The sequence below is a fragment of the Apostichopus japonicus genome, chromosome 19 (assembly GCF_037975245.1).
Source record: "Apostichopus japonicus isolate 1M-3 chromosome 19, ASM3797524v1, whole genome shotgun sequence".
Taxonomy (NCBI): Eukaryota; Metazoa; Echinodermata; class Holothuroidea; order Aspidochirotida; family Stichopodidae; genus Apostichopus; species Apostichopus japonicus.
Window position 1 is genome coordinate 19,374,031 of NC_092579.1, and position 26,678 is coordinate 19,400,708.

The 26,678-nt window shown below is 37.2% G+C and overlaps 3 protein-coding genes and 1 long non-coding RNA gene across 8 annotated transcripts; 2 read left to right on the forward strand and 2 right to left on the reverse strand.

Moving 5' to 3' along the window:
• The first annotated feature begins 438 nt into the window (after positions 1–438).
• On the forward strand, positions 439–5,828 carry LOC139960038 (uncharacterized). Its single transcript, XR_011790286.1, has 3 exons — positions 439–461; positions 1,734–1,963; positions 5,569–5,828. It is a non-coding gene; the product is annotated as an uncharacterized lncRNA (long non-coding RNA).
• A 703-nt stretch (positions 5,829–6,531) lies between these two features.
• LOC139960040 (uncharacterized) lies at positions 6,532–13,105 on the forward strand. The gene is made up of 5 exons (XM_071958063.1): positions 6,532–6,647; positions 8,283–8,369; positions 9,191–9,292; positions 10,264–10,368; positions 10,934–13,105. The coding sequence occupies exons 3-5, from the start codon at positions 9,229–9,231 to the stop codon at positions 11,167–11,169; spliced, it is 405 nt and encodes a 134-aa protein (XP_071814164.1). The 5' UTR covers positions 6,532–6,647; positions 8,283–8,369; positions 9,191–9,228; the 3' UTR covers positions 11,170–13,105.
• On the reverse strand, positions 11,319–17,980 carry LOC139960039 (RNA pseudouridylate synthase domain-containing protein 1-like). 5 transcript variants are annotated; one of them, XM_071958059.1, is made up of 5 exons: positions 17,839–17,980; positions 17,060–17,335; positions 16,359–16,482; positions 15,602–15,812; positions 11,319–14,261 (listed from the first exon to the last, which is right to left on the reverse strand). In XM_071958059.1, exons 2-5 carry the CDS (start codon positions 17,293–17,295, stop codon positions 14,050–14,052), a joined length of 783 nt encoding a protein of 260 aa, XP_071814160.1. In that variant the 5' UTR covers positions 17,296–17,335; positions 17,839–17,980; the 3' UTR covers positions 11,319–14,049. The 5 variants fall into 5 exon arrangements, with proteins under 5 accessions (XP_071814160.1, XP_071814159.1, XP_071814161.1 ...); XM_071958058.1 differs by having other exon boundaries at positions 17,060–17,338; positions 17,839–17,972; XM_071958060.1 differs by having other exon boundaries at positions 17,060–17,338; positions 17,844–17,967.
• Positions 17,981–18,855: 875 nt separating this feature from the next.
• On the reverse strand, positions 18,856–25,656 carry LOC139960041 (HAUS augmin-like complex subunit 2). Its single transcript, XM_071958064.1, has 5 exons — positions 25,454–25,656; positions 24,151–24,267; positions 23,473–23,542; positions 22,475–22,716; positions 18,856–21,405 (listed from the first exon to the last, which is right to left on the reverse strand). Exons 1-5 carry the CDS (start codon positions 25,598–25,600, stop codon positions 21,310–21,312), a joined length of 672 nt encoding a protein of 223 aa, XP_071814165.1. The 5' UTR covers positions 25,601–25,656; the 3' UTR covers positions 18,856–21,309.
• Positions 25,657–26,678: the final 1,022 nt, after the last annotated feature.

Consider the following 26,678-nt stretch of genomic DNA (forward strand, 5'->3'; position numbering starts at 1 on the left):
AAGGGTCCCTCATAAAAAAGGAAAAAGTTGAAAAAATATCGTCTGTTATTTCGTTATAAAAATCGTTATTTTCGTTATTTTCAAGGAGCGGTCAAGGTAAATCACTGGCGCCTGAGTCAAACCATTTACCGTGAAAACGATTTTATTTTTACAATTTCACATGGTCACAAGTTGATGAATCTGACCTACCAATTAATATAAATGATTCTTTTAGTTAACATTAAGATATATATAGATTGACACTAATTAAGTACAAGGTTAAAAATGAAGCTTGAAATTTATTAAAGGTTATGAATCACGACTCTCGTTTTTTCTTCATTTAAATAATTGGTTCCTCCAAGATACTTGATCTGTATATCGCCGTCTGTCTAGTTTCATGTTTGTCGGTCTTTCAGTTTCTTCAAATAAGTTTATTTGTTGTTGAACCATCGAGAGAGCGAGAGAGAGGGAGTTTTCAATCGGTGAGTGACCATATGTTATCCTTTCTTGTCTTATTTGGCCTGCATTCACTTTTTTGTGTGTGCTTAATAACAAGCTTTGACTAAGGCTTATGCATTTTCCAAGTTTGGAGTAAGTGTAAGAGTATATGACATTTTACAATTCATATTTATTTTATTTATGAAAAGTTATATATATACACTAATATTTAAACAAAAGACACAATTGCTTTTCTACTCATGCCAAATTTTAGTCTTGGTGACAGTTAATATGAACAAAACAAAGAACGAAAGTGAAAAAAAAACTGTAAGATTATTATTCGACTGTGATCTAAGGTTGGCCCTAAAGTATCGTACCGTGCAATAAGTATTTAAAGATTTGCTGCAAAATGATTTTATTAGAATGATATGCATCTCATTTTACTCAGCATCTGCAAAATTGGGAGTTATTGTTATTTACTTTACCGAACGAATATCACTGCCCTTTAAATGTCAATAGTGTGACTCAGCAGAAGTTTATTTTTCAAGGCTCGGCTAATACTTCAACATTATGATACGTTGTAGATTTCGTCAACATTTATCAACAAATAATCGTACCTCTCAGTCATTATATTATAGTCCTACCTTATCAATTTTTTTTTTGATAATTTCTAAGAGTTACGCTGAATAAACTATAAACCACTACAGCGTTTACAATTTAATAACGAGTTCGTAAGAACAAACCACTATTGTATCAAGTCACTGAATAATCCACCATTGACCTGACGCGCCATGATCACCGTCATGATCACGTGATCACAGTTCCTGTGTACTTACGTCAACCGGAACGGGCCGGACAGCGATTCAGTATACACCCTGAACTCGCTTGATTTTCGTGCCCCAGGCCCTTTACCGGGGCTCTCTTGTGATTCTTAACTTAAATGTCTATAGACTTGCTTTAACTAATCACGTACGGTTCACGACAACCGGGAGCGTCGAGATCCAAGACAGGCCTTATGTCACAGTGTCTGAAAGTGTTTGGAATTCTACATATAGTTATGTACATATATGGGTGTATAAACAATTTTCCTGGTGCATATATATAGTGACGGACGCAATTGACTTGATTTATCATTACCCATACCCAGGGCTCCCTAATTGATTCCAGACCCCGTGATGTCGTTTCCACCCTCTTAGCGACAATGGCCAATATATTGGCTCACGTGCAATTATCGGATTAGTCCATCAGCGCTACACATTTGGACTTTTATAAAGTTATTAAATAATGGAAGCATGTTCCGTTTTATATACCCACAGATTTATTAGGTCAAGCTTGAAAACACGTAGTCTGCTGGGCGTAAGGTAATTAAACAGTATCATACTTGAAACGCCTGTATTTACTCGAGGGACGATTTTAGAGAATCAACAGGCTCCGTCCAAGATGTTGCCAAAGATTTCTCAGCTTTTTAAAACGGAGCGGATGACTCCCATGGGCCTAGTGATGATTGTGTTAGCTCTATGTAACTATCAATGTCATTGTCTATCAGGTATGTGGTTTTCATAACCTTTGTCTTCTTTCTTGATATTTTTCGTAATTTATTTCCCTTTGTCCATGAACGCACTTGTTGTGATGTTGACATGTTCTTCTAAGTCACAGGTATATGCAAAATACGTTACGCGCGCACATTTTATCTTACGAATACTTTATTTTGTGAATGTCTACGAAACCCCTTTTTTAATGCGTCCAGCACATAAACCTTACATCGGAGCAAAATTTCTGACCATAAATCAAATGAAACAATTAGCTTCACTGAATGACTGAAATGAGAAATATTTAGTGGTTAAGGGTTTACCCGTGTTATGATTTACCCATGAAACATAGCATATAGACAGTGCGCAAGTAGAACTTATCTTTTCCATATAATGAAATATTCCATTTTGGTCATGGCGGGAGTAATTGATCCTCAAGTGATGAGCCCCCGCGGATGACAGATAGAAAGTCTAAATGCACTATTGCCTACAAGGCTAATGAGTCTTTCCCAACCATGTTCTTCTAAGTTATACCTGCAGTACATAACCCTTCTTTGACATAGGAATTAGGATAAAGTGTTAATATGCATTCTCGATACGTACCAACTAATATCATTTTTCTGGGGAGGAGAACTTAAAGAATTATTCAAGTTATGGAGCAATGCGCATAGGCGTACGAGGCGGGGGGGGGGGGGGGGCAGGGGGCAGACTGCCCCCCCCAAATTTCCAGAGGACAAGAAATTCGGGCAAAAGTCCTGAAAAATTCGGGCAGCCTAAGAGGAGAAAAAAAAAAATATATATACATATTCTTTTTTCTCCTCTTAGGCTGCCCGAATTTTCAGGACTTTTGCCCGAATTTCTTGTCCTCTGGAAATATATATATATATATATATATATATATATATATGCAATGGAGGCCCGTGGTTCGAATCCCGGTGGAGGCTGAAAGTTTTTTCACTGTTCTTGATTTTCCAACTCATTACGATTTTCATTTATATATATATATATATATATATATATATATATATATATATATATATATATAAATATGCAGTAGCTTGCCCGAATCTTTTTCACATTTTTGCCCGACAATTCCATGATTTTCTTTATTTAGCATCATGATGCCCGAATATTTCCGTGTAACACCACCGTAAGCGCAGTTCATCTGGGCTACCACGCTTTTGCACGATCAATTTTTTCTTCTTTTAACTAGTCAATTGTATACCTGGACCAAGGGCGGCGGAACCGGGGGGGGGCACAGGGGGAACGTGCCCCCCCCCCACTTTACCTCAGGTTAAAAATATGCCTTTTCACATACAAATTGAGGTGCCTCAAGTTAGCAAGAGGCCAGGGAACCAGAATGAACACTCGGGAAGGGCCGTTTCCGGCCATCTGAGGGGTTTGTAAAACCAAAAATTTTCTAGTACGCTCCGCGCCAACCGATGGTGGCGCTCCGCTCAGATAGTCGTGCATACAACTTTGCAAATCCTGACTAAGCCCGTGACTTTTAATGAATTTCTGTGGGTCAAACTCAAAGCTATTTCAAATGGAAAAAAATTGTTAAGATTTCACCTCATTTTGTCTCAAAAGAAAACGTGTTCATTGTTTCCCAATTTGCGCATTGGATATTGCAGTGCTAGTATGCATATTTTCCGTTAGGGGGGGGGGGGGGGGGGCGTTGATGGAGTGATGTGTATACACAAATAAGATAATACAATAAAAGTTATAAAGGGTACTAAATATAAGGCATGCATTAGTCCAATCGAATTTCTGCAAAGTGCCCTTTGATGTCGGTGCCCCCCCCCCCCCCCCAGATTAAAAGTGCTTCCGCCGCCCTTGACCTGGACATCCCCAACATGAGTGTATATAAGAAACATTTTCTTTTTCATGGATGGTGGGGGGGGGGGGGAGTGCCTACAAGCGTAAAAGTACAGGTTTATCATATCTTTTGTTATATTTTATACTTTTTTGTGAGACAAATTGCAGTCTCACCCGACACAGCGACATTATCCCGCCTGTATGTTTTTCTGGAGGTAGCTGAGTACCGGTACTGTGTTAAAATAATAAATAAGGTAACTAAATAGGAGCTTAAAAAATATACTGTCCCATTTTCCCCCTTCAAAGTGATGTTACCATTTTTTCTTCTTCTAATTTACCAAATTTTTGGGGAAGTGTAAATTTGTAAAACGTGAGATTATAAAATAAAGAATGTTTAGATGCAACTTGCAAGGCTTCAGAAGTGCCGTTTCCGGCAATCTGAGAGGCACTGTTTGCCAAAAATTTTCTTGTATACGCTACGCGCCAACCGATGGTGGCGCTCCGCTTAGATAGTGTCACGGGAACTTTCGGGCACAAAAAGTTCTGCCCCCCCAAACTGAAATGGTCCCGTACGCCTATAGCACTGCGCCATACTGGAATTAATCAGGTATAGAAGTGGATATGCACTCATCTATGTAAATTTACTTTGTAAAATTTAAAACAGCAAAGATACTTACTAACATGTGTAGGCCCACAAGTGTACAGTTTGAGTTAAAACACGAAACGGCAATCTTCGACTTATGTGACTGGTAATGCATGTGAATCGACAAGAGCCCCCCCCCCCCCAAAAAAAAAAAAAAAAAAAAACATACAAGGCGAAAGGACCAGCAATATGCCATTTGTTAAACCCAAACTCTGTTTGTGTATGGGATTACATCCAAGCACATTCAACACAAACTTTATCACTTATACAGACCATAAACCTTCAAATCAAAATCTACTTTCATTGGAACTATATTAAAATTACTTATCTTCAGTGCGTATGTATGTGACGTTATCTTGCAAATAATACCGTTAATTACCAAGCTTCTCTGTGAAGTTATACCGCAACTCATGATTACAAAATTAAGAAATACAAACTTACGGGATTCTCTATGCGAAAGTCCGGTCTTTTCCGTCACGATTGCATAATTCCAAAAGCTAACTTTGATAACGATAACTTGTCTGTGTATGTCTCCACGGGAAAATAACAAATAAAGAGAATACTTACTTCACTGATGGGTAGGCTATGCTGATCCAAGACAATATAGCCAAATAAAAATAAAGAAATTACTACCAAATCGCTGTAAAATAAACATATCTGTAGCCTAATACATAAAATAATAATATAATAAACCTTAGGCATGATGACGATTACTACATATATACTAAATGAATGATACCGGACACACATTCCTTAGGGTACCTACCGTTGCTTTTATACGGGATAATACGGCGTTCCATATTAGCTATAAGCAACATTACAAACATTCAAATTTCCACTGACCAACCTATACTGTGAAATAGACTTCGTGCAACTGTTGTGTATCCTATTATAGGATACACAGCAATTGCACGAAGTCTATTTCATATTTTTATGATGAACGTACTATTTCATCTATTATCGGCACCACACCCTACTTTTTTTTCAAATCCTTGATCCTTCCCTGAATAAGTTGACATTCTTTGATGGTTAACAGTCGTTTTGTGTTTCTGTTATAAAACGATTACATGTCCTGATTAGGCCCACTTACAACTTTTACATAAAACGATTGCCTGGCAGATTGGAAACGATAAGAATATCCTGGTCATTTTATTTCAATAGATTGTTACGAATTTGAAGGCCGCTGTTTACGAAATGCCGATGTAACGGTCTCGCAGCAAGAAGGGCTCGCTCTTTGTGCTGATTCAGGTGGACACCTCCTCCAGGTACTAGGTAACGGAATGTTCCATAAACCTAGGACAACATTGCTAAGTACCTCAGGCGTCATTTTCCCCCAATGGATCGATGCATTTTATGACGTCACCGGATGGCGTAGTGGTAACTACGCGTTCTACGGGGATGGACATCCTGGTAATACTGGAGTCTGGCGTAAGTAGCATGACGTCACGGATGATTGTATATCAGCCGATGTCAGTAACCATTGACAACGTTTAACTTACGCCAGCAGTGGCGCGCGCAGAAGGGGACACGTGGGTAGGAGGATTATTCAGACAGCTCCCCGAGTCTTCCTTTGATATACACATTGATTTCGTAAAATATAAACGAATTAGATTATATAAAAAATGTTCTAAATTTGACCACATTTGGATTGCCCCACCTCCATTGGCGTGCGCAGGATTTATATAGTGTAAGTCTATTAAGTTTATCTATTGAAAGGAGAGTGTGTTAATAGATAATAGCGGACCGAGTGCACGGGGGAGTGAGATCACGAGGAAGTTAACGTTGTGCGAAAAAATAAACAATCATTAGAATAAAATTTAGGTAGAAATAGTCACTTGAAACGGAATTTGAAAAAGAAACACTTTTCCATATTATTATTTGCATTTTCTTTCATTGTTTTTTAACACATTAACACGCCGGCTCATAAAATGATTATGTCAAGGTGTAAAATATAGGTGTAAAATATATATATATATATGCAGGCCAATTTTTGTATTTCTATAGGCAATTTTCATTACACTATATATTCCCGTATAACAACTCTTTCCCTATAATATCATTAAAGTAGCATTTTCTTAAATTGTTTTCTAAAGTCTTTGGCTTACTGGCAGACGGGCAGCCATCGAACGAGAGTGTAGGCTCGATTTGTATTACCTTACACCGTGACAGCTATTACTACAAGGCCAGTTGTAGCTTACGAGTGAACGTTGTTTGTTCTTTTCCTCTACCCGATCCCCCACGTAAGTAAAAAATAAAGTTCCCTATGCATAATATTCCTACCATCTTATACAAATAAAATCCTTCTATTCGATTCGATTCGATTCCAATTCCAGATTTGATATGTTCTCTTTAGTGCTACATTCTATTCCCGATTCTACTTGATTATATATGCACTTTCTGGACTTGATTTCAAACACGATTCCGCTCTAATTTCTAGATTCAACTCCAAGGTAAATTCTGCATTGTTTTTTATCCCATTTGCTTCTACCGACTAGGCCTACGTCAGTTGTACTAAAGGCTTTAAGAAACAAGTCACATATGGCATAAAACCCATATAATAATTATTGTCCTTAATTCAAGATCACTTATACGTGATGTCCATCAATCATCTTTTATGGTTACTTCAACATGCATGATGGCAAAAATGGTTTGCTGTGAACATGAAAACTAAAATACATCCAATATATCCAATATTATATATATATATATATATATATATATATATATATATATATATATATATATATATATATATATATAAAGTATTTAAAGTTTAGGGAAATCATTTATCTGAGCTCACTGTGCGATAACTTTGTATATTGAGCTGAGTATTTCCCAATATATTATAACATACAAATCCAAAGAGGATGATAATATTAACACCACGCACCCTCCCCTCCCCCTCCCCTTCCTCCCTTCCCATCCCATCCCGTCGAAGGCTCAAAACGTATACCTTTTTGGTGAAGGCTTGAATTACGAGCATATATGTATTGGCGGTTATAGACGAATGGGAAACGGAAACTACAGATATAAGTTTGAAGATAATCATCGACAGACCATAAACAGTTTGATCTATTTTCTAAAGTATCCAGACTAGTATTATCTACCAAAAATAAATTATAAAGGCGTGCATTTGAAGACAGCAACAACCAAGATAGGATTTTCGAGTAATACCGGTCGTGCGTAAAATTAATAAATCGATATTATGCAGTTTCAAATATGTCAATCAACAAATCAGATCAACAATATAATTCGTTTGCTCTTTATTAACACCACTCCCCTTCTCCCAGTGGCGTAGGAAGGTACTTTTGAGTGGGGGGGGCTGAAGACTTATGGCCGGCCTGGGGGAGGGGTCTAAGGGGAGGGGGTGTCCCCCTCCCCTTTGGAATTTTTTGCATTTCCAGGTGGCCTCAGATGCAATTTGCCCCTCCACATTTTTCACTGGGGGGCTGGCGCCCCCCAGCCCCCCCGGTTCCTACGCCCTTGCCTTCTCCTACCTCCTCCCCCTCCCGAAACGACGTAAAACTTTTAGTGATATCGATCATGAAAAAGAATGGGTGAAATTATGATTTACAAGGTCGAAAGCCGTTCTCTAACCAATCGGTATATAACAATTCACTTTCACAGTTAACTCAGTTTTGATCGCAATATTCCTATAAATTTGTCTTTACCTTTTATTAATGTAAACTTTAGCAAAATGCCCGCCCAACATTTTAATTATTAAATCTGGTAAGGGTGAAATGAAAAGAAATTGAGGGTCCATTGTTGAATGGTCTACAAGTTGCACCTCCACTTGCTCGTATGAAAATTATTGAAGAAGGGGAAAAGGTGCATTTATTTATGCGTAAAGATTAACGACTTATATTGTCTTACAGAACGCACGACGACTCTAATACCAACTACTGTGTCGTTAACAACCAACTCTTCGGTCGTCCCAACATCAACAGAAATAACTACAACAGGTATTAATCAATATTGCTCATTGCTGCGCTTTACAAGATACTACAAGATGTCCGTTCGAACCCCCACGCCCCTCATCCACGCCCCGGTCATGCCACCCTGCCACCCTCACCTGTGATGAGATGGCCAGCAAACTGAGGAAAGTAAGAGGATTTCCAAAGAAGTGCTGCATTTTACCGAAGACGTGGATTTTTGTATTAAACAGTGTCTTGGGGGGGGGGGGTGGGGATCGTGTTTTGTATATAATTAAGGGTGCTTATAGATTGAAAAAAGGCGCCGTTTTTTCAAACATATCAATTTGCTTTGTAACATTTCATACATTAACGTCCCACATAGCACGAAAGACCAGTCGATATCCTTTGAAAATACGAGAGGGATTTATATGCACCCGTCGCATCCTCCTATATCCCTTGCTTATGGAATCAGTGAGTAGTGAGATTAGGAATGAGGAATGAGGAATACATTTACTCACCACTAGTGCGTAGAAAAATGTCTAAACGCTTCCACACCTACTATTCTATACTATACTACCCTCGTTTATAGTCCGCAAACGCATCGGCTATGAATCGTGTGATTTACACACACCAGGCTTAAATGAGCCCTTCAGCAAGGAGGAAAGTCTGGGCAGTATGGGAGGAAGGTGGGAGGGGGTACCTACTCCTATCTATTCCCCTCAACTAAATCTGGTTCTTAGTATGATAGGTTCTGTTGGAAGGTTTTGCAGGGTGTCACAGTGTCAAGGATAAAATATAAAATAAAACTACAATTAAACTTTTATGTTCTTTGAAGTTTCCCATGAACACCAGGTTCTATTATTTTATAGAACTATCTGTGACGTCATCTGCGTTGCCAACAACAACCATGCTTTCGACGTATGGGATCACAAGTCCGGCGATGAAAAGCACTACAACAGCAAAGTCAAAAGGTAATAAAAGCTAAGTTTTTGTTTTTGATGGGGTTGTTTTGTTGAATTTCATCAGTCCATATCATCCGTATATATACTAAATATTAAAATTATATCACGGGATTCACTCGTGTACGTCTATTGTGACTTTTAGAAGAAACTGCGAAGCCATCTAAGCTACCAACAACAACCAAGATCTCAACCAAGGGTACCACTACTCCGATTATGAAGACTACAACAGTATCGTCAACAGGTAATAAACTAGATCTTGTTTGGTTTTGTGTCTTGTTATATTTCATCAGTCAGAAATCTGTTTATCGAATGTGGGAAGTTGCCATCCGATCACATGGGTGAGAAAGTGAAAGGGTGAGGGAACGTTTGCCTAATAGTTCGGACTCTGAACCGGATTTGCCTTGCCTAGAGATGGCTTGTACACGCCCGATATTTTTTTTATAAAGTTCCTGCGTCAAGTTCTAGTTTTCAAGTTTTCATGAGCCCTATGACGTCATCTGTCAAATCTATCAAGTGTGGATGAATGCCACATTGCGAGATGGACCTTTAATACGTCATTCTGAATTTTGCGAGGGTCGAATTTGCATGACAAGAGAATCTAACTAAACATATAGTAATACCATGGTAGGAGTAATATCATGGGATAGGAATGTTTCTGCTAAAGCAGTTTGGTAAGTAGAATGGGTGAAGAAGGGGATGGGTGGGAAGTGGATCGATTAATTGTTCAAGGAGACAACTTCAGGTTGTCCCATTAGATTCAAAACTCTCATTTATACTAACCAGACATGTTGATGAAGCTGTTACAGGCGATGGGTGACCCCAAGTAAATAGGCTTTCAAAACACACAAAAACTGAATGGCCCCGAAACCTTCCTCGTCCCATTAGATCATCGCAGCCGAATGCAAATCTTCCCAAGTTTTCAATAGAAGATTATAGCGAGCTGGTACTTTCATATTTTCACAAAATTCTAATTATTGCAGTGGACACCACAACTGTGACGTCACCTACGTTGCCATTAACAACCAAAACCTCAGCGACGGTCACCATGAGTCCTGGTTTAAAAACGAGAGCAGTAGATTCCACAGGTAATCATTAAAGGGCTTTAAATTCACACGTTGTAAGTTGGGGCATCCACTTTACCATCTATTATACCAACACATGTAAAAATATTGCGAAGTATTTTTATTTTTCAAATCAATAAGTATTTTTTAATTGGAGTGTAGGTAGGGTAGGGGGGGGGGGTTAACTTTTAAGATGGGAACTTACTTCTCGATCCGTCCATGTCTAATGCTAACAACATAAGTAGAGATTGTTGCATTACCGAAATTTATGACGGCCCCTTATAATGTGATAACCCGTGGCATAAGGTGGATAAAGGCGGTGCCATTTGAAGCAATGGGGCTTAGTAATCGGGAGGTTCGGGGTTCGATCCTCGGCCAGGTCATAGTAAGGTGGGTTTTTCATCCAAGAGCAATCTACAGTTTTCCCATCTGAAATGATTCCCTAACTTGATAAGATTCCAAATTTGAGATAAAATGTTGAATTAGAAGCCACCCGGCGTGAAAGTTGTAATCCCTTGCGGGTTTTCCCCACATTCGTAGTCGCTTAAGCGTCGTGAAAATAACTGCCTGATTATCTATTCTCTTGTAGCAGAAACGATCAGTCTAACGTCATCTACGTTGCCACCGACAACCAAAATCTCAAGAACTGCCATAAAAAGTCCGAATTTACGGACTAAAACAGCAGAGTCTAATGGTAAGAAAGATGTGCGTTTTGAACGCCTGAGTGTCTCTCACATTTCTTTCTCTAATCCATATAAGAGAGGTTCGTCAATTCAGAATTTTGTCTCATGGATTTTTGTTTTGGTCACACAGCTGGTAATGTAATGTTTTACAAGAATCATGTCATGATAAGAAAGCATGGTCGTGTGGGTTATTAGGTCTAACATTCGACCTGGCCTGTGTATGTTAAGTCACTGTGTTTTCTGATCATCACAAGTCCGGCTCTAAGCACAACAGCACAGTGAACAGGTTAGCCGGTGTATGCATTTTATTGTCAATTGAACATTGCTTATTCAAATTTGTTAATGCACATATGTAAGCAAAACATTTTGCACACATACATATGTAAGCAACATAATCACATATGTAAGCAACAGGTATTACATACATGATAGCAACACATATGTAAACAATACATAAGTACACAAATGTAAGTACACATATTGTACATATACATATGAAAGCAACACTTATACATGTAAGCAACACAAATTACACATACAAAAGCAGCACATGTTACACATAGTATGCAAGTAGTGTTGCTTGGCATACTTGTCCATGAATATTCATTTGGAATTGTTACTACATGGTGCCACTGATACCCAAACAATATTTCAACAGCTAACATCTACATTTACCATTGGCTATACATTTTCCAAAGCAAACTTCTTCTTATTTAAATTATAGAATCTGATAAAACCTGAGAACCTTTGTATGCAGTTAATGTTTTGTCTTATTCATCCCTTCCCCCACTATTTTCCATACCTTGATTTAGTCCCTTCACTAGCCCTACTCCCCTCCCCACCACCTCACCCCTCATAATCTCACCTTTACAGCTTGTAATGTTCCCTAGTGATACTTGAAGACACAATTGAAACCTAATTATAATAATTTTGGTTTTACATGATTGTTTCTCTCTTTAGCAACCTTATGTCTATTTCATATTTTATTTATATTTATATTGCTCACACCCTCTGTAAATGTCAAAATGAGTTCAATTATTACAAACATGGACTAATGACTAACACTCCTAATTGGCTATATCTTCCTTACGGCTCATAAGGGCTGAGAAGGGCACTTTGTTAACAGACATGGGTCTTTCTGTTTTAAATACTACTTTGAGCTATGATGAATCCCAGTGTATCTATATAAAGTCTGGACCATTGAAAGTTTAGACTTCATGTATAATTCTCTGTCTACAAAACTTTCAAAAAGTAATATGAAATCGAAATAAAAATCAATAATTAAAATTATTGAATTGATATGAAGTTTATTGTAAATTGTCTACTGTTACTGCACAACATACGTAATAGGTGTAAAAAGCTTAAAAGGATCTTTTGGTCAGTAAGGCTGATAACATTGCTTAAATTTTTTAATTTTTTTTTTAATGAAATTCTAACTAGTTACAAGGATACATCAACATAAAAATTGTAATAGGAAAGAAAAGATTTTGAAAAATGTTCTTGTGGTCACTTAAGCTGATAGCTTAGTTAAATCACTGAAATTGTTCTACATCTTTGGGTCAAAATGACATCCTCATAGCATTTTGCATTAAAAAGATATAATTTTTTTTAATTTTATGAATGCAACTGGCCACAGCTGAATTAATGATGACATCACAACAATTGAGCTGAAAATGTCATTGTTCATCTTGATAATATTTCAATGATTTTATCTAACGAGGAAAATAATATTGCTTACAAAGAGTGGCTCTTTTAAGGAATTCGAACAAATTTCAAGGATACATCAACAAGAAAAAAGTGATAGAAAATTAAAGCTTTTGAAAACAAAGTTGCCCTGATGACATTAAAAACCACTTTTTGAAATTTGGGAATGCTTAATCAGTCAGTATAGGCTAAAGTCAACCAGCTAGGAACAAGATTATTGAGGAGTGGACTATATTTCTCTTCAATATTGAAAATATGTAAGTTTCACATGGTCTGCCACTGGAATATGGAATTTAATATTGAAAAGTGATAAATAAAAAGCATTAATGCAATATCACTATTGCATCACCTTCTAAATCTAATCTCCACAGATTCAGACCAGCCTATCCCAGATCAATCTGTAAACTTTCACATGAAGTACACACAAGATTGTATGGGCAATGCCGATAGCATGCAAACCACAGTCAAAAGTGTGACCCAATGTGGATTTCACTGCCTTCAGTACCGCATGAATGGAAAACAATGCACATCATTTATGACTTGCAGCATACAGCATACAGCAAATCTCTTCTGTCAAATTAATGTAGACTTTGTGCAAGCTTCCGCCGATAATACAACATCTGTGGATAAAAACTGCAATTGTTACGGCCTAGCAATGTGACCGGAAAGAAGAAGAAAAAAATCTATGTTAATAAAACTGGGGTGATGGCTTTTAGAGAGCACTAGTGTTGTTTCCCATGTATGATCTAAGATGAGATCAGGCTTCCTTGCTGCTTTCATGTACAACAACATTTCATAAATCAACGGTGAAGCTTTTTTTCAAATCTTGACCACTGTTGGTTTCAAGAGTACATGTGGACATTCAAAACAAGTTCATCCATGCTTTCCTTTGGAGTTATGTCATGTTTTATACAACCTTTACAACAACATATTCAATTGCTTTTGGAGTTGTATTTGGAAGGTTTTTCAGACTTGGACCTCTCTTGACCTCAAATCCTGTTTGACCTTTTTCGAGAGGAATAAGGTTCTTATGCTCAGTAAATTCTGGTACTCATTAAGAAGACAGCAGGCAATCATTCAATTTGTAAGGAGATGACTGGACCCCTCTATTCTGTGAAACAAGCCTTGGAGGATTTACCCCTTAAGAGACTTTTTCATCGATGAATTCTTGATCCAGTCCACAAACAAGACCTGCCTAACAGACATCCAAAGGCATGGGGCCTTTCTATCTCAACGACTCTTGACCAAGATTTTATCCACTGAAGGACATTTCCTCAGCAATACGGTCATCAAAACGAGAAGGTGTATTCGTTGTTCCTCAGGTATCCACGACCCACTTGGGATCATATTCGGAGGTGAAAGGATCGGGAGCGGTCGCATCGATGTCTTCGATGTTGGATGGGATGTGTAGTTTGTGAGAATGCAGCATCATTCTGTAGGGTTTAGTGTCCATCCTGTTGCTGTATGTGTAATCACCTACGATTGGATGACCGAGGCTCAGACAATGCAGTCTCAGCTGGTGACGTCTCCCTGTGGACAGAAAAAAAACGGAACGATTCTTGATGGTCGATGTAAGGAATATTCAGACAAATACAGTGCAAATAACTGATAATTATTGATAATTACCAATTACATACAAATAGCCTGTGCCCTTCTACCCTAATTCTTATATTTGATATATTAGTCTTGGGCACCCACTTGGGACTGTTCTTATTTATATGATCTGTACTTTCATGTCATGCTTCAAACCACTGGTACTGAGAGTAGGAGCAGTATGAATATCCCGTTTCTATGAATTAAGGGTTTGGACGTTCGCATGTCATAAGAGGAGGGTGATACCTTCAGAGGAGGGTGATATGAGAGCAGTAGGTGTATCTTGTTTCTATGAAATAAGGGTCTGGACTTGTTCATGTCGTCAGAGGAGGGTGATATGAGAGCACTTATAGAGTGGTACAACTGTCTGGTTTGGGTGCTGTGCTGTTTGACTGCCATAACTACATATCTGTACACATTGGTACTAACAGTGTGAATACCCTGCTTCTATGAAATAAGGGTCTGGACGTGTGCATGCCATCAGAGGAGAGTGATATGAGAGTACCATATAGAGTGGTAATGCCACAACTTGCAGGCTTGGGTGCTGTGCTGTTTAACTGTCATAATTACATATCTGTACACATTATTATCTTGGCAGAGACATAAAGTTATCATTCAATGGAATCAAAGTACCTGGTAGCAGAGAATGTGATGCTTAGATGAAACAGAACACCCCACAATGTGAATTCCAAAACCTTATCTCAGTTTCTTTCTCCTAACTCTGCATTCAGTTATAAGTAATTTATGTTGCCAATTTAACACTTAGCACTTGCATGAAATGGACAAAATGGATGAAGTATGATGTCATCTTTGCATGTGCTCTTCAAATGCTTTCACTTTCTTTTCAGATTATTTTATTTCATAACGAATCAATGAGAAATGAAATATACTGGAAAGTAGCATAATGTACAAATAGTTCATGTAATAAATCATTTATGACTCATATTTTGTTTTATTTAAAAAGAAGTATACTTTCAATAACATCAGGTCCTTTTGTTGGTAGCACAACATAAAAACTACAATTGTGCAATAAAATATACAGCCTAAACAACTGATTTTTGAGACTATAGTTTATGTTGGACTATTAATTCGATTATTCATGTGCCACAAATAATCTTCATCCATTTCTCTTAAAATTTGGATATTTTGTTGGTATCCAGAGATAGCAATTTTGAAGAAAGTGAAGACATAATTCGATAATAAATGTAACAGTTGCTAATGGACGTAGTAGCTAGTGGACGTCATTCAACTGATAAGAAGCCGCGAGTCAAACTCACCAGTAAACGGCAAAAGTCTTAGTTTGGTAGCAGGGTCACCGTCGTAATATCCTCTCTGGAGAACAACTATTTCTGTCTTGGCTGATCTGGCTTTCACATCTTTGGTTTCTCCATCCTCACTGAGACACATCATATGAGTGAAGCCTTCCTCTGAGTTTGGACAGATTCCTCTCTCGACAACTACATGATCGACAGTCATATGACCTCTGACCTTAATACCAACACAAAAAAAGGGTTGTACATTAAATATTTTTTTAATGACTTTCTGCTGGTATCATTATTTTTATTTTCAAGCTGCAACTTGTGCTAAAATTGTTAAAATCTAGGTGATACGTAAATGACATTTACCAACTGTGAAACATACCCTCTTACTCAAGTACAACAAAACCACACCAGGGTACAATCAAACTTGGTCACCAGCACCGCATGGGACTTAACATGAAAGTAAAAACATCAAATTGTCCCACAAAAATATTTAAAAATTAAATTAAAAAATTTTGGGGAGGTTACTCAAAGCATCTCTCGAGAAATATCTACAGAATCTACTACATGTTTGTATCTTTTAAGGTTCTAACACTAGAAATTATCACCATAAGTTTAAGAACTTCCTTAAATGATACTTTTACTCTGACTTTTGGAGTAACTTTTCCAAATGGTTATTTCCAATTATTGTATAGCAAGGTCACAATGCTAAAAGAGATATGGAATATTATTACAATTTAAGATCACTTCATGCTAGGAGACTGAGATAACTTACAAGAGCCAGATATTCTTTTTGAACTTCTCTTTTCTGAAACATCTTCTGAGCTGACGAACTGGCCTTCTTGTGCAAAGCAATGCAGAGTGCCCCGGATGTAGAATAATCTAACCGGTGGGTGAATCTATTATGGAAGCCAGGGATAAACAGGAAAACAGTGAAGGAAAAGCAAAAAGGAAACATATTCTAAATATTCTGGACTTGGTCACTTAAGTTTGCTTGCCATTTCTATGTATAGATAAGTAGACTTGAAGCAAACAAGTATGACATTATTGAAAGCACAATGACATCTTCAAAATGTAGGCTTCATCCAGGTTCCTTTTCAAAATTGAGATTTCAATATAAATACACTGTAGTCATTAATATATTGTTTTGTTTTACACTTCCTGTTAGATCAATTTGCAACAGTATCTAATCATAGGTCAAACGGTTTCATGCAACAATCATAAATTGGATAAGGAAGGTAGAAAACATTTTGCTGTCAGTTTGCAACTATCAATATTTTATGAAATAGAAGCAATTGTAAATGCAAAATACCAAACACCAATTCCTCCTTCCAATTGGTTGCATTTTATTTACTAAAGTATCCTTTTATGGTACCAGCTGCACATTAGTGCAATTTTATGTACAAATAAATACAATGGTTCCATCTGCAACTACTTAAAGCTCTTGTGCCATTATGTGGCAATTGTTAAAGTTACCTAAAATAATGTGCCAGACCATCCTCGACCAGATCAGGAAATTTCTTAGCCAACTGATTGGCTACAGTTAATTCATCTGTTTCATCGTCACTGTTGATCTTAATGTCATAGTGCTTATTAACCACAATGAAGTTGGAACTCTTGTGAATGACTACGAGGTCATCCAGTGATGCAGGTTTATACATTCCATGCACAGTTCTGTAAAAACGTCGGCAAAAGCTCCACCCAAACTTCATTCAGCCGATAGCAAAGTAGCACTTGTAATGATATGGACAACTGCTGCAAGAGAGTGACAAGCATTAATAACATTGCAAATTTGTTCAACATTCTTGACAAGGTTTTCACATTGCATCATAAGACCAATATAGTCTGTTTACCATTCTTGTTGCTACAAAAGTGGGGTTACCATATTTCTTTGGTTCAGACTGGGACAATCCTGGGGAAGGGGGAGGGGGAGGGAATGCTACCTCTCCTTTGAAAAAAAACTGGATGTTAAAGAGGGCTAGCCTTCATACCAAATGGTGGCATATTTACTGTTTTGTACACCAGTTTAGTGCCACATGAACTTTCCTAATATCTTCCATATTTTCCAGTAGAAAAGATGATGATACTTGATAGCCTAGGCCTAATTTACAGAACTGTACAGTATGTTGAAGGACTTGTCGTGAATAGGATATGCTACGGTGTTGACGGTAGGCATAGTTCCTTGCGTTTAGCACACATGATAAAGTAAGTTTATGACAGCTTCCGTCTAATGAGTCAGGCAAAGATACAATTACCTTACTGTCGATGATGTACATTCTACTTCAACACTCAGTAACTGGGATGATGTCTTTGGGTTGATAAAACATTTGATGGATATTCACGTACAATACAACCAGAGGCTACATCATTGATACCTATTACGCTATTTGTACTCGAGACGACCAGTTTAGGTCTTAAATTCTGCTAGATTTAGCATGTTGCGTAATACCAACGAAATTACAACCTGCTATCACAAGCCTAATCACTTTATTTGAATTTATTATTTAGTTGCTCAGAAAGTGCAATTTTATGTTTAAACTGCTTCTCAGAACTGATGTGCTTACTTGTTGCAAAATGAATAAACATCAAGTGGTGTCCAAGCAGATGAAAGGGAGGGGAGGGGGGGAGGGGATACAGCCCAAAATCTGGGACTTAATCTTCTAATTTTCTTAGACCCAAGGAAAGGTGTAACTGATAATTTATTCTCATTTTCATGATAACAAATTAAGACTTCAATAAGAAGGAAGGGTGACATATTTTACCTCAGGGTCTGACCAGGCTCTCAATGCCGCTAGTGGTAGGGATGGGGGAGTATGGAGTATTTACTTTTACTTCGTAGTACATTTGAGGGGGAAAATACAGTGTCTTCATTTCCCTAACAATTGAAATATTGGCAGGAAAGTTATAAGTTGGCAGTCTTGCTGATTAAATTATAAAGACCAGATTCATTTCTTGCATGATGACTGGCATATGAAGAGGAATAAGAACATTATCATGTTTAATATCAATCCTAAATGACACAGGATGTGTGAGAACATGAAAAACAGAGAGAAGACATTAGGGAGTTAAAAAAAAAAACAGAAAAATCGATAACTTTTTCAAACTCATTTTCTTTCCTTATTTCAGCAAGGTCCATGAAATTGAGAGATCATACAGAGAACACATTGAGCTTTAACATGAAGGTTTTGTGAAACAACTATACACATGTCACATACAACTTTAATGCATTTCTTAAACCCATCTTACCCCTCCCCCCTCCCTCCCTCCCTCCCTCTACCTTCCCCCTCTCCTGCTTCCACATCCTTTTAAGAATAAATAATGGTAATGACACTAATAGTAATAAATAATGTCAATGATAACAATAATTCAATAGCAAACAGCCCTAGACAAGATTAGCTTGTACAAAAATTGGACCAGATTCAGGCAGATTTTTCAAAAAATAAGGCAAGTGAACACTTACCTCTTATGGGTGGAAACTCTTACAGTCTTACATCACCTTTTTCGTTTTGATTCCAAAGTATAAAACTTTACATCCTGATATTAAAGATTAAAAGTCTTAAAATTCTTCATAGTTAATCAAAAACTTTCGAATAAATCTACGAGGCTACTACAACTACTAGCACTAATAAAAGCAAACGTGCAAACAATGAATAGATGTAACACCTTGTAGCGGTGTGATGATTAGTATGCAAGAGTTTTCTGTGAAGGACGTTCTAGACTAGGCTCTAGCTTAGTGCGATAGCACTAAGGTTATTTTTACACAGTGGCCAGATTATTTTTAAAGAGATAAAACTACAGAACCTTTGAAACTGCTACACAAAACTTGAACACTAACATATATCCTGTGGTGTTCATTATTGCGAAGATTCATTTTATTATCAAAATGTTTGAGGGGGGCAGCTATTCCAAAATAATTAAAATATAACAAAGCTATGTTGCATTCACAACAGCTGAGATAGGAGAATCCCAATCTACAAAAGTATGGGGGGCTGACAATTCTTAAACATCATTTATGAATGAACCAACATAACAAGTTTATACCAAGTTTTCTGTGTAATAGCCAACAGATTTGAAGCTGCTGAGCAAAAAAAGAATATTAAATAAATGGAAGGGGAAAAACATCAATTGAAAAATAGTAATAATATTTCACAAAATTACTAAGAGACAAATTCATAATTATCAATCAATGGCTACTGTTTTCAAAAAAACATGAAATAGAATATTGCACTTTATATATTTAAGTGGTTAAGCTCCACTACTAGGAGTCATACCTTTCACTAAAATTCCTTTTTACTGTAGATGAGACCTAATGTGCTATTTAACAGTCAGTACGGAACCAGAAAGCAGTCACTTGTGTTTAATAACTCAAAGTTTGAAGCCATTTGCACAAAATGGTGCAATGAACTGGTAATTTGTATAATACAGGGTAAAAAAATCCTTACTGAATTCCAGCAAACATTTTTGCTACTACATGAAATTTTCATTTTCTTTAAAAAGCAGACAAACAGAACAGTCCTGATCAATAAGTCTTTTTTTCTGCTTAATTATATTTTTTCTTTCTGGATTTACTTTTTTGTAATATCTACATGGTGAAGTTCTGCAGGGATTGAGAATTTCCTATGAAGCAGATTCGGACGGCTTGCAGCATTTTTCAACCCTGGTCTCCTACTTGACAACACTACCAACTTCCCTGCTGTTTCTTGGAAGCAACAAAAACTCTCGGCATGCTATGTATACTATGCTAAGTACCAAGGTTGCAAGCTTAGTGTTGGTTGGTGTGTTTGTTTGGAATAACAACTGACTTTCTGTGCAGAATTAAGTTAACCATCTGTTGTGAGATTGATGCAACACAATACAATACTTGTTGAAATATGATAAAGTAATGTCTTGCATCCAGCCACTTTGATAATCCTTATAATTTAGAGTTATGAGTCTTTGAAACAAGGAGACTTTTCAAACTATGGTCCCATTCTGTTATAATTTGGTAGCTAAATTGCTATTACCACACAGGTTTCAACCTGGCCTACAGAAAAACAGCAGCTGCCTGCCTATCTGCCTACAGTATATGTTATCTGGTAATGATGTCAGTAATCTCAGACCCCTCTCTAACTTCTCTCTGTCAGGAAAATTTTAAACTGTTTTAACTCCTGCATACCATTGTTAACCAGTACCAAGTTCTTGCACACTGTGGGATATCCACATATCAATTTCTCATCTTTGAAGTTACTTGGTTACAAGAGTATGATGGTACAGAAAACACATACCCATGGACCTAGACAGTCAGGACACATGCTGTGACACACGGCGATTAAATTAATTAACTAATAGCATATCCTCTGTGCAAGTGCATACAACAGACCACAATGCATACTCAAATAGTTGACCAAAAACGAGTTGACATATTTCTGTCAGAATCTTTGTACCTTCCTAAATTCTACAACAATAACAACTTCCATTCCACAGCCTCATCTCTGGAGAAAAAGCATTTTCTTGGAAAGGTGTTCATGCTCTTAAATTGTCAATTTTATCTGGTTGCTTCAAAATATCCACTAGTGAATGTAATAAGGGCTAATTGGCATCTGTTACACACTTTGTCACCACTTCACTCTCACTCGTACCTGGAGAAGTTTGATCCTTTTCTCTCTGTGTGTTGGACATGTGCGTGGAGGCCAAAGATAATCTCTGGCATTCACATTGGCAACTGTTATTGGGGTCTGCAGACAACATCAGAAGTTCTGTAGTGTTGATCTTAGTTGAGCTATATCTTGAAGTCCTGTCTGTATCTGTGCAAGTTTACCAGCGATGCCGTTTAAACTTTCCTCCTGTAGAGTAATAATAATACCAAAGAATTGTTGTTTGGCGTCTACAATCACTTGTAAAATTAAATTTGTGATGTATTTTACTTCTGATGTGAAGTGTGCAAACATGAAAGAAAAGACAAGCTAAGTACAAAATGCATGAGATGTTCACAAATGATGGAAATCTTCTACAATATCCTGAACACCTTTGTGGTTACTTTTGCTGACAATTCTCTTAGTCAGGCAACATAAAAAGAGGCCATTGGATAAAAATAAGGTATGTGCAACACTTTGTGTGTGTAACACGTCAAGGAAACTAAGTAGTATAAATTACAAAATTGTGATGTGTGAAAGAGATTGTCCAGACTCGACCGAAATAGCCGGGTGGCATAACTGGATATTCTTGTGAATGTTGCATGTTTGGTGCAATCGTACAAATTACTTATTTAGTATACTGCTTGGTCTGCACATCATAAATTAGCAGAAAACAAAACTCAGTAACTTAAATTGAAAATGAAATATTTAATTTCATAAAAGCCAAGGTTGCATTTGGTCCAAACATCTGCATTATATTTAAAGTCAAATTATCGAAAGGGTCAAGATTGACAAAATGCTAACAACCAGCTAACATGCGGTGTACGATTTCAAACACAGATTATCCAAAGATGCAATCCCATCAATAGATTCTACAGAAAATTGACTCAACTGTTCCCGCACTAGTTATACACTGATATATATATATATAGTATGAGTGATGTAATAGTCCCACACTGAGTAGAACTGTATCAACTTTAGTCAGCAACTAGGCATGTCTTATAGTAGGCTTCCTTACTACTGTGCATACAAGACAGTTATAATCCACTGTATAATCCCTCAGTATCTTTGTTTAAACACTGTCTGCATCAATGACAGATTGGACTGATGTATTCTTATTTGTTAAATTTCCAACTCATCCAAATCTCTCAGACACTGCCAGTTTTTGACCCTGCTAAATGCTTTATGTTGCGACCAGGGTCACAACAGACAAGATGGTACAGTACAGTAATTATAAGGAAAAACAAATGGGGAAATAAGGGACTATTGTCTTACTCACCAACTGGTCATCTGTTTGTTTGAAATCATGTGACCATTGGATAGTTTCTAGATTTTGATTGAGTCGTGCTAGATGAACTGTTATCATAGGGAAAAGTTCTCTGACGTGGTCGTGGTAGGCCGCCTCCACTCTGAGATTATCACCGATCACTGGTTGCTGCAACCTCGTGGTCAATTCTTGCTTCTTTTCCAAGATGGTTTGAAGATGACCGTTGAGAGAACTGATGGTGGAGATCTTGGACTCTGAAATAGAAAGAGATGCGCACATCGATGAAATCTTGAAGATAAATATGTGTAAAATGGTTTTAAAAATGGACTAAAACATACAGAAATTCAATCTGCTGGTCCAATTCTCCTGACATGGGCTTTACCATATATATGGTTGAGTACATCTGGCAAATGACAGGTGCTTGCTTGGTGAAATCTTTTATGGCTATTTGTATTTATCAAATACCCTAAGTTGGGTTTCATGGAATGATAGATATAACTAAGTGTGTTGTGGATGTCCCAATTGATAATATGGCTATATAACTGTAGTGAAGGCCACCCCTCATGCTGTCTGAATAGACTTAAATTATTAACTCGTAGACCAGGGCAAATTTTTAATGGTGGTCACCAAATATCTGCTCGGACAACAGAAATCAGTTTCGAAGGTTGCTCGGCAGCTGATTAGTTGTTGACATCAAATTCAGATGGCATTGCACTAAAGGGGAGTCTCAGAGGCCCCCAGCTATTGTTCTATTCACCTTCACATTCCTTCCTACAGTGAACACATTGGTCATCCTTTGCTATTTCGTTCCTTATTTTTGAACAACCAACTTTGCTGTTTGGACAACCGACAGGTAAGACCTGGTCGCCCCAGAGAGTATCAGACAATAATCTTTAACCACGTAGACACATTGTTTCATTCAAATTTTAATGCAATCTTAAATTCTAAACCATCAATATAAGCAACAGCTGCTCACGTACCATACAGTCGTACAGTAATAACGCACTAACCTAGAATGTCCAGGTGAGTTATATCTCTAGTTTCTTTGTCCATGAGTCGTTTCTGAATGGAGGACGATATCTGCAATGGAACGATTAACATGTTAAATGTTGATGTCGTTTGTTTTTAAAAGCTGAAAGAATTCTGCTGTATATAAACATTGGCATGGGAATATTTTTTTCTGGTATCGCATCTCAAAAAACTATCGACTGTAAAATGCAATATTTGGACACAGTATAACTACATTAACTTTTGTGAGACAAAAGTTTAGCGCCTTCATAAAGTTTTAACAATTCATTATTCCCTGATTGGGATACTCACTGAGAAAAAACTTTTTAACTACAGAGAAGCATTTTTAAATGTTTATTTTAGAATGGCACAGTCTAGGAATAACATATAGTGAAATGCTATACAAAATAGTAAAAAAAAGGTAAATAAACAGAATAATTTTTGTATGTAAACTAAAGAAAACTACTTTCATCATTTTTAAAAAAAATTTACTTCATTAACCCCGGAAAAAATTTCATTTTGAGATATCTCCTGTTCTCTCATGGCGATTCTCACACACAATTATAGATGTTTCAAAGAGGAATGACTCTGCAACTTCCCCCACCCCTCCACCACAAGTTTCTTGTTGGACAACCAACTTGAACACTGTAGTTTTTATACTCAAACAGAGGCATACTTACTGAATTAATTTCTTTCATTTGATCTGTTTTCTGCCTCAATCTGTCAATCATCTGCAGGGATGCTGCCTGTGAACCCAGCTGCTGCTGCTGTAAACCCTTGCTTTCTCCAACATCTGTCTATGGTTTGTAAGGAAAGTTAAAGAACAGTGTTACTTTAAGACCCGACTTAAATGAAGAGTTACCAAAGAAATTATAATTGTTAGTTTTAATTTTAATTTTAAGATAAATTCCATTATGTGCTGATATTTTCTTTGTTGTACCTCAATTACAAGGCACAAAGGACAGAGAGTAACACAGATATTAAGGTGATAATTGAAATGTTTTATTTTGATGCCCTGATAGTATGCAAAACTCCAAAGATGATATTATTAAAATACAGCTTGTGAAGTATGGGAAACCCTGTCCTTGTTCACATCTTTAGCAATGCTTTTAGTTTTAGGATTATATACCCTGATACTCTTAAAATAAGAAAATAGATTCCATTTTTCAATTTTAAATTGGATGATAAAAGTTTACCTGAAAACTATATATTGATAAGTGTCAGTTTCTCTGTTGTCAAACAAACTAGGCCTATTTGAGAGTTTGAATGGAAATGCCTGTGAAGGTTCATGAATCAAAAAATATATTTTTACTACTTATACTAGCCTAATGATCTGTTTGGGGTTAGAGTAGGTCATTCATATATGTGATGTATCATTAGAAACAGATAACAATATTCATCCACATCTAGGCTACAGCAGATCTATCAACGTACTAGGCTAAGCTTAAGAAAGAGCTAAGCACAATTAAGCAATCCATGTTGTTGTTATGATGATATCCCAATACTATAGTGGGAGTACAGCCTTCAAACTGCACTCTGGTTTTCTTTAATAGGAAACAATGCCCTTATGTAAGTATTATTCAATATTCTGACATTCAAATACTTCCAGTGGCTTATAGTTTCTTAGGCCTGTCTACTAGGCCTAGAATATGCCTACCTAGTCTAAGCCTACTGCCACTGGTGTTACTCCCCGTTAGGCGTTAGTACTACGGTTAGGCCTATGTAAATGACCTGAAGGATGCAATTCCCTGTGTTTCTGCTCGTCACTTTGTAAATGACATGCATTTTCAATAATTTGCCAAGCTTTGTGATCCAATCTTTTAATTGGCAAAGCTTTCTCATTTTTTAATAATATCTCTAGTCTAGGTCAAATGTATGTATGTTTAGCATAGGCCTAGGATCCAACTGTTATTGTTAACGTTACGGAACCGTTAGACGGTAACTGTAGTGTTAGTGTTACTGTTCGTGTTCGTTACAACTTACATCACATTTATACCCATATCCTTTGGCAAATCGCAAAATGTTCGACAGGGCTTGTGTTTGGGGCTCTTCGGATGCCCATGGATTTGAAAATGCGGAAGAAGCCTCTTCCATTTTGACTAAATATGCATAAGAATATATTGTGATCATCAAAGACAGTCGCTGAGGTACTACAGGATGTCTATGTGAAGAACAAGATAGTGAAATTTGTAAACAGCGCCTGAATTATTGAATTGAAGTTAGCAGATTAACATATCTTCATCACAGGAATCTGCAATTCAGCATGCAGGGTTCATACCTAAGGCATAATGCTAGCGATCTTAACCAAGATTCAAATTCTAGTATCCAATTAAGTTTCGTAATTAAAAGTAGTGATGACATAGTCGTTAATCAATGTTGCCAACCTGAATGCATAGGCGAGTATCCCAGTATTTTATAACGAATGGGCTGTGCCCCTGGGATTGTTGAAGCCGACTCCCAGGTACGGTGATTCTCCCCAAGAGAAAAGAAAGAAATAAAACTTTAGACTTGAAATGGTGCATTCATTCTGAGGCATAATTAGGCTATTAATTCGGTCTACCCGTAAGTAAATGTTAATAAATACCTTACTTAATATTTTCTTTTAGGAGGGGGGGGGGGGGTAACAGCCGCCTCCAGGCCTAGATAGCCCTGGAATCCGCGCCTGGAACACATGTTACCAAGTTCGTGTTTCATCACGTACTGAATGTGCAACGTTCATTAGATCGAAAACGTAAGCCCTTTGACAATAATAAAAGAATGTTTGGTAAATATCTCCTACATACCGGTAACTGCTAAGGCAGACATTCAAAATTAGTTGGATTCCATGTTTATGCTCACAATGTGACTATTAAGGTTTAATAAAAATCCTATATGATGAAAGATACGTTACTTATAATTCAATTGTATTTTCCATATCCTACAAGTACTTCACGGTGTTCACCTGTATACCTATCACCACACTACATTCGATTATGATTTTGATATGCCGGTATCATTGGTAACTTTCTGTAAATTTGATGATTAAAGTATGCTAGCTCTCCACCTTACAAACTATCAACAGCTATAGCACAGTCCAATAATAGGAGTATCCAACGGATCTGTTCTGGCGATCACGTTTCACTTTATATCGTTCCATATCACAAATTAAATCTCCCTTAGACACCCTCCCCCCCCCAACCGTCCGACACCGTGACCCACACACATTTGG

Bases quoted from the DNA above. Each gene is read 5' to 3' on its own strand.
- LOC139960040 (XM_071958063.1), top strand. From the start codon at position 9,229: ATGCTTTCGACGTATGGGATCACAAGTCCGGCGATGAAAAGCACTACA. The intron at 9,293-10,263 runs GTAATAAAAGCT...TAATTATTGCAG, and splicing joins TACAACAGCAAAGTCAAAAG to TGGACACCACAACTGTGACG. The intron at 10,369-10,933 runs GTAATCATTAAA...ATTCTCTTGTAG, and splicing joins GAGAGCAGTAGATTCCACAG to CAGAAACGATCAGTCTAACG.
- LOC139960039 (XM_071958059.1), bottom strand. From the start codon at position 17,295: ATGAAGTTTGGGTGGAGCTTTTGCCGACGTTTTTACAGAACTGTGCAT. The intron at 15,813-16,358 runs GTAAGTTATCTC...GTTGGTATTAAG, and splicing joins AAAAAGAATATCTGGCTCTT to GTCAGAGGTCATATGACTGT. The intron at 14,262-15,601 runs GTGAGTTTGACT...TTCTGTCCACAG, and splicing joins AAGACTTTTGCCGTTTACTG to GGAGACGTCACCAGCTGAGA.
- LOC139960041 (XM_071958064.1), bottom strand. From the start codon at position 25,600: ATGATCACAATATATTCTTATGCATATTTAGTCAAAATGGAAGAGGCT. The intron at 24,268-25,453 runs GTAAGTTGTAAC...TACAAACCATAG, and splicing joins GATATGGGTATAAATGTGAT to ACAGATGTTGGAGAAAGCAA. The intron at 23,543-24,150 runs GTAAGTATGCCT...GTTCCATTGCAG, and splicing joins AAATGAAAGAAATTAATTCA to ATATCGTCCTCCATTCAGAA.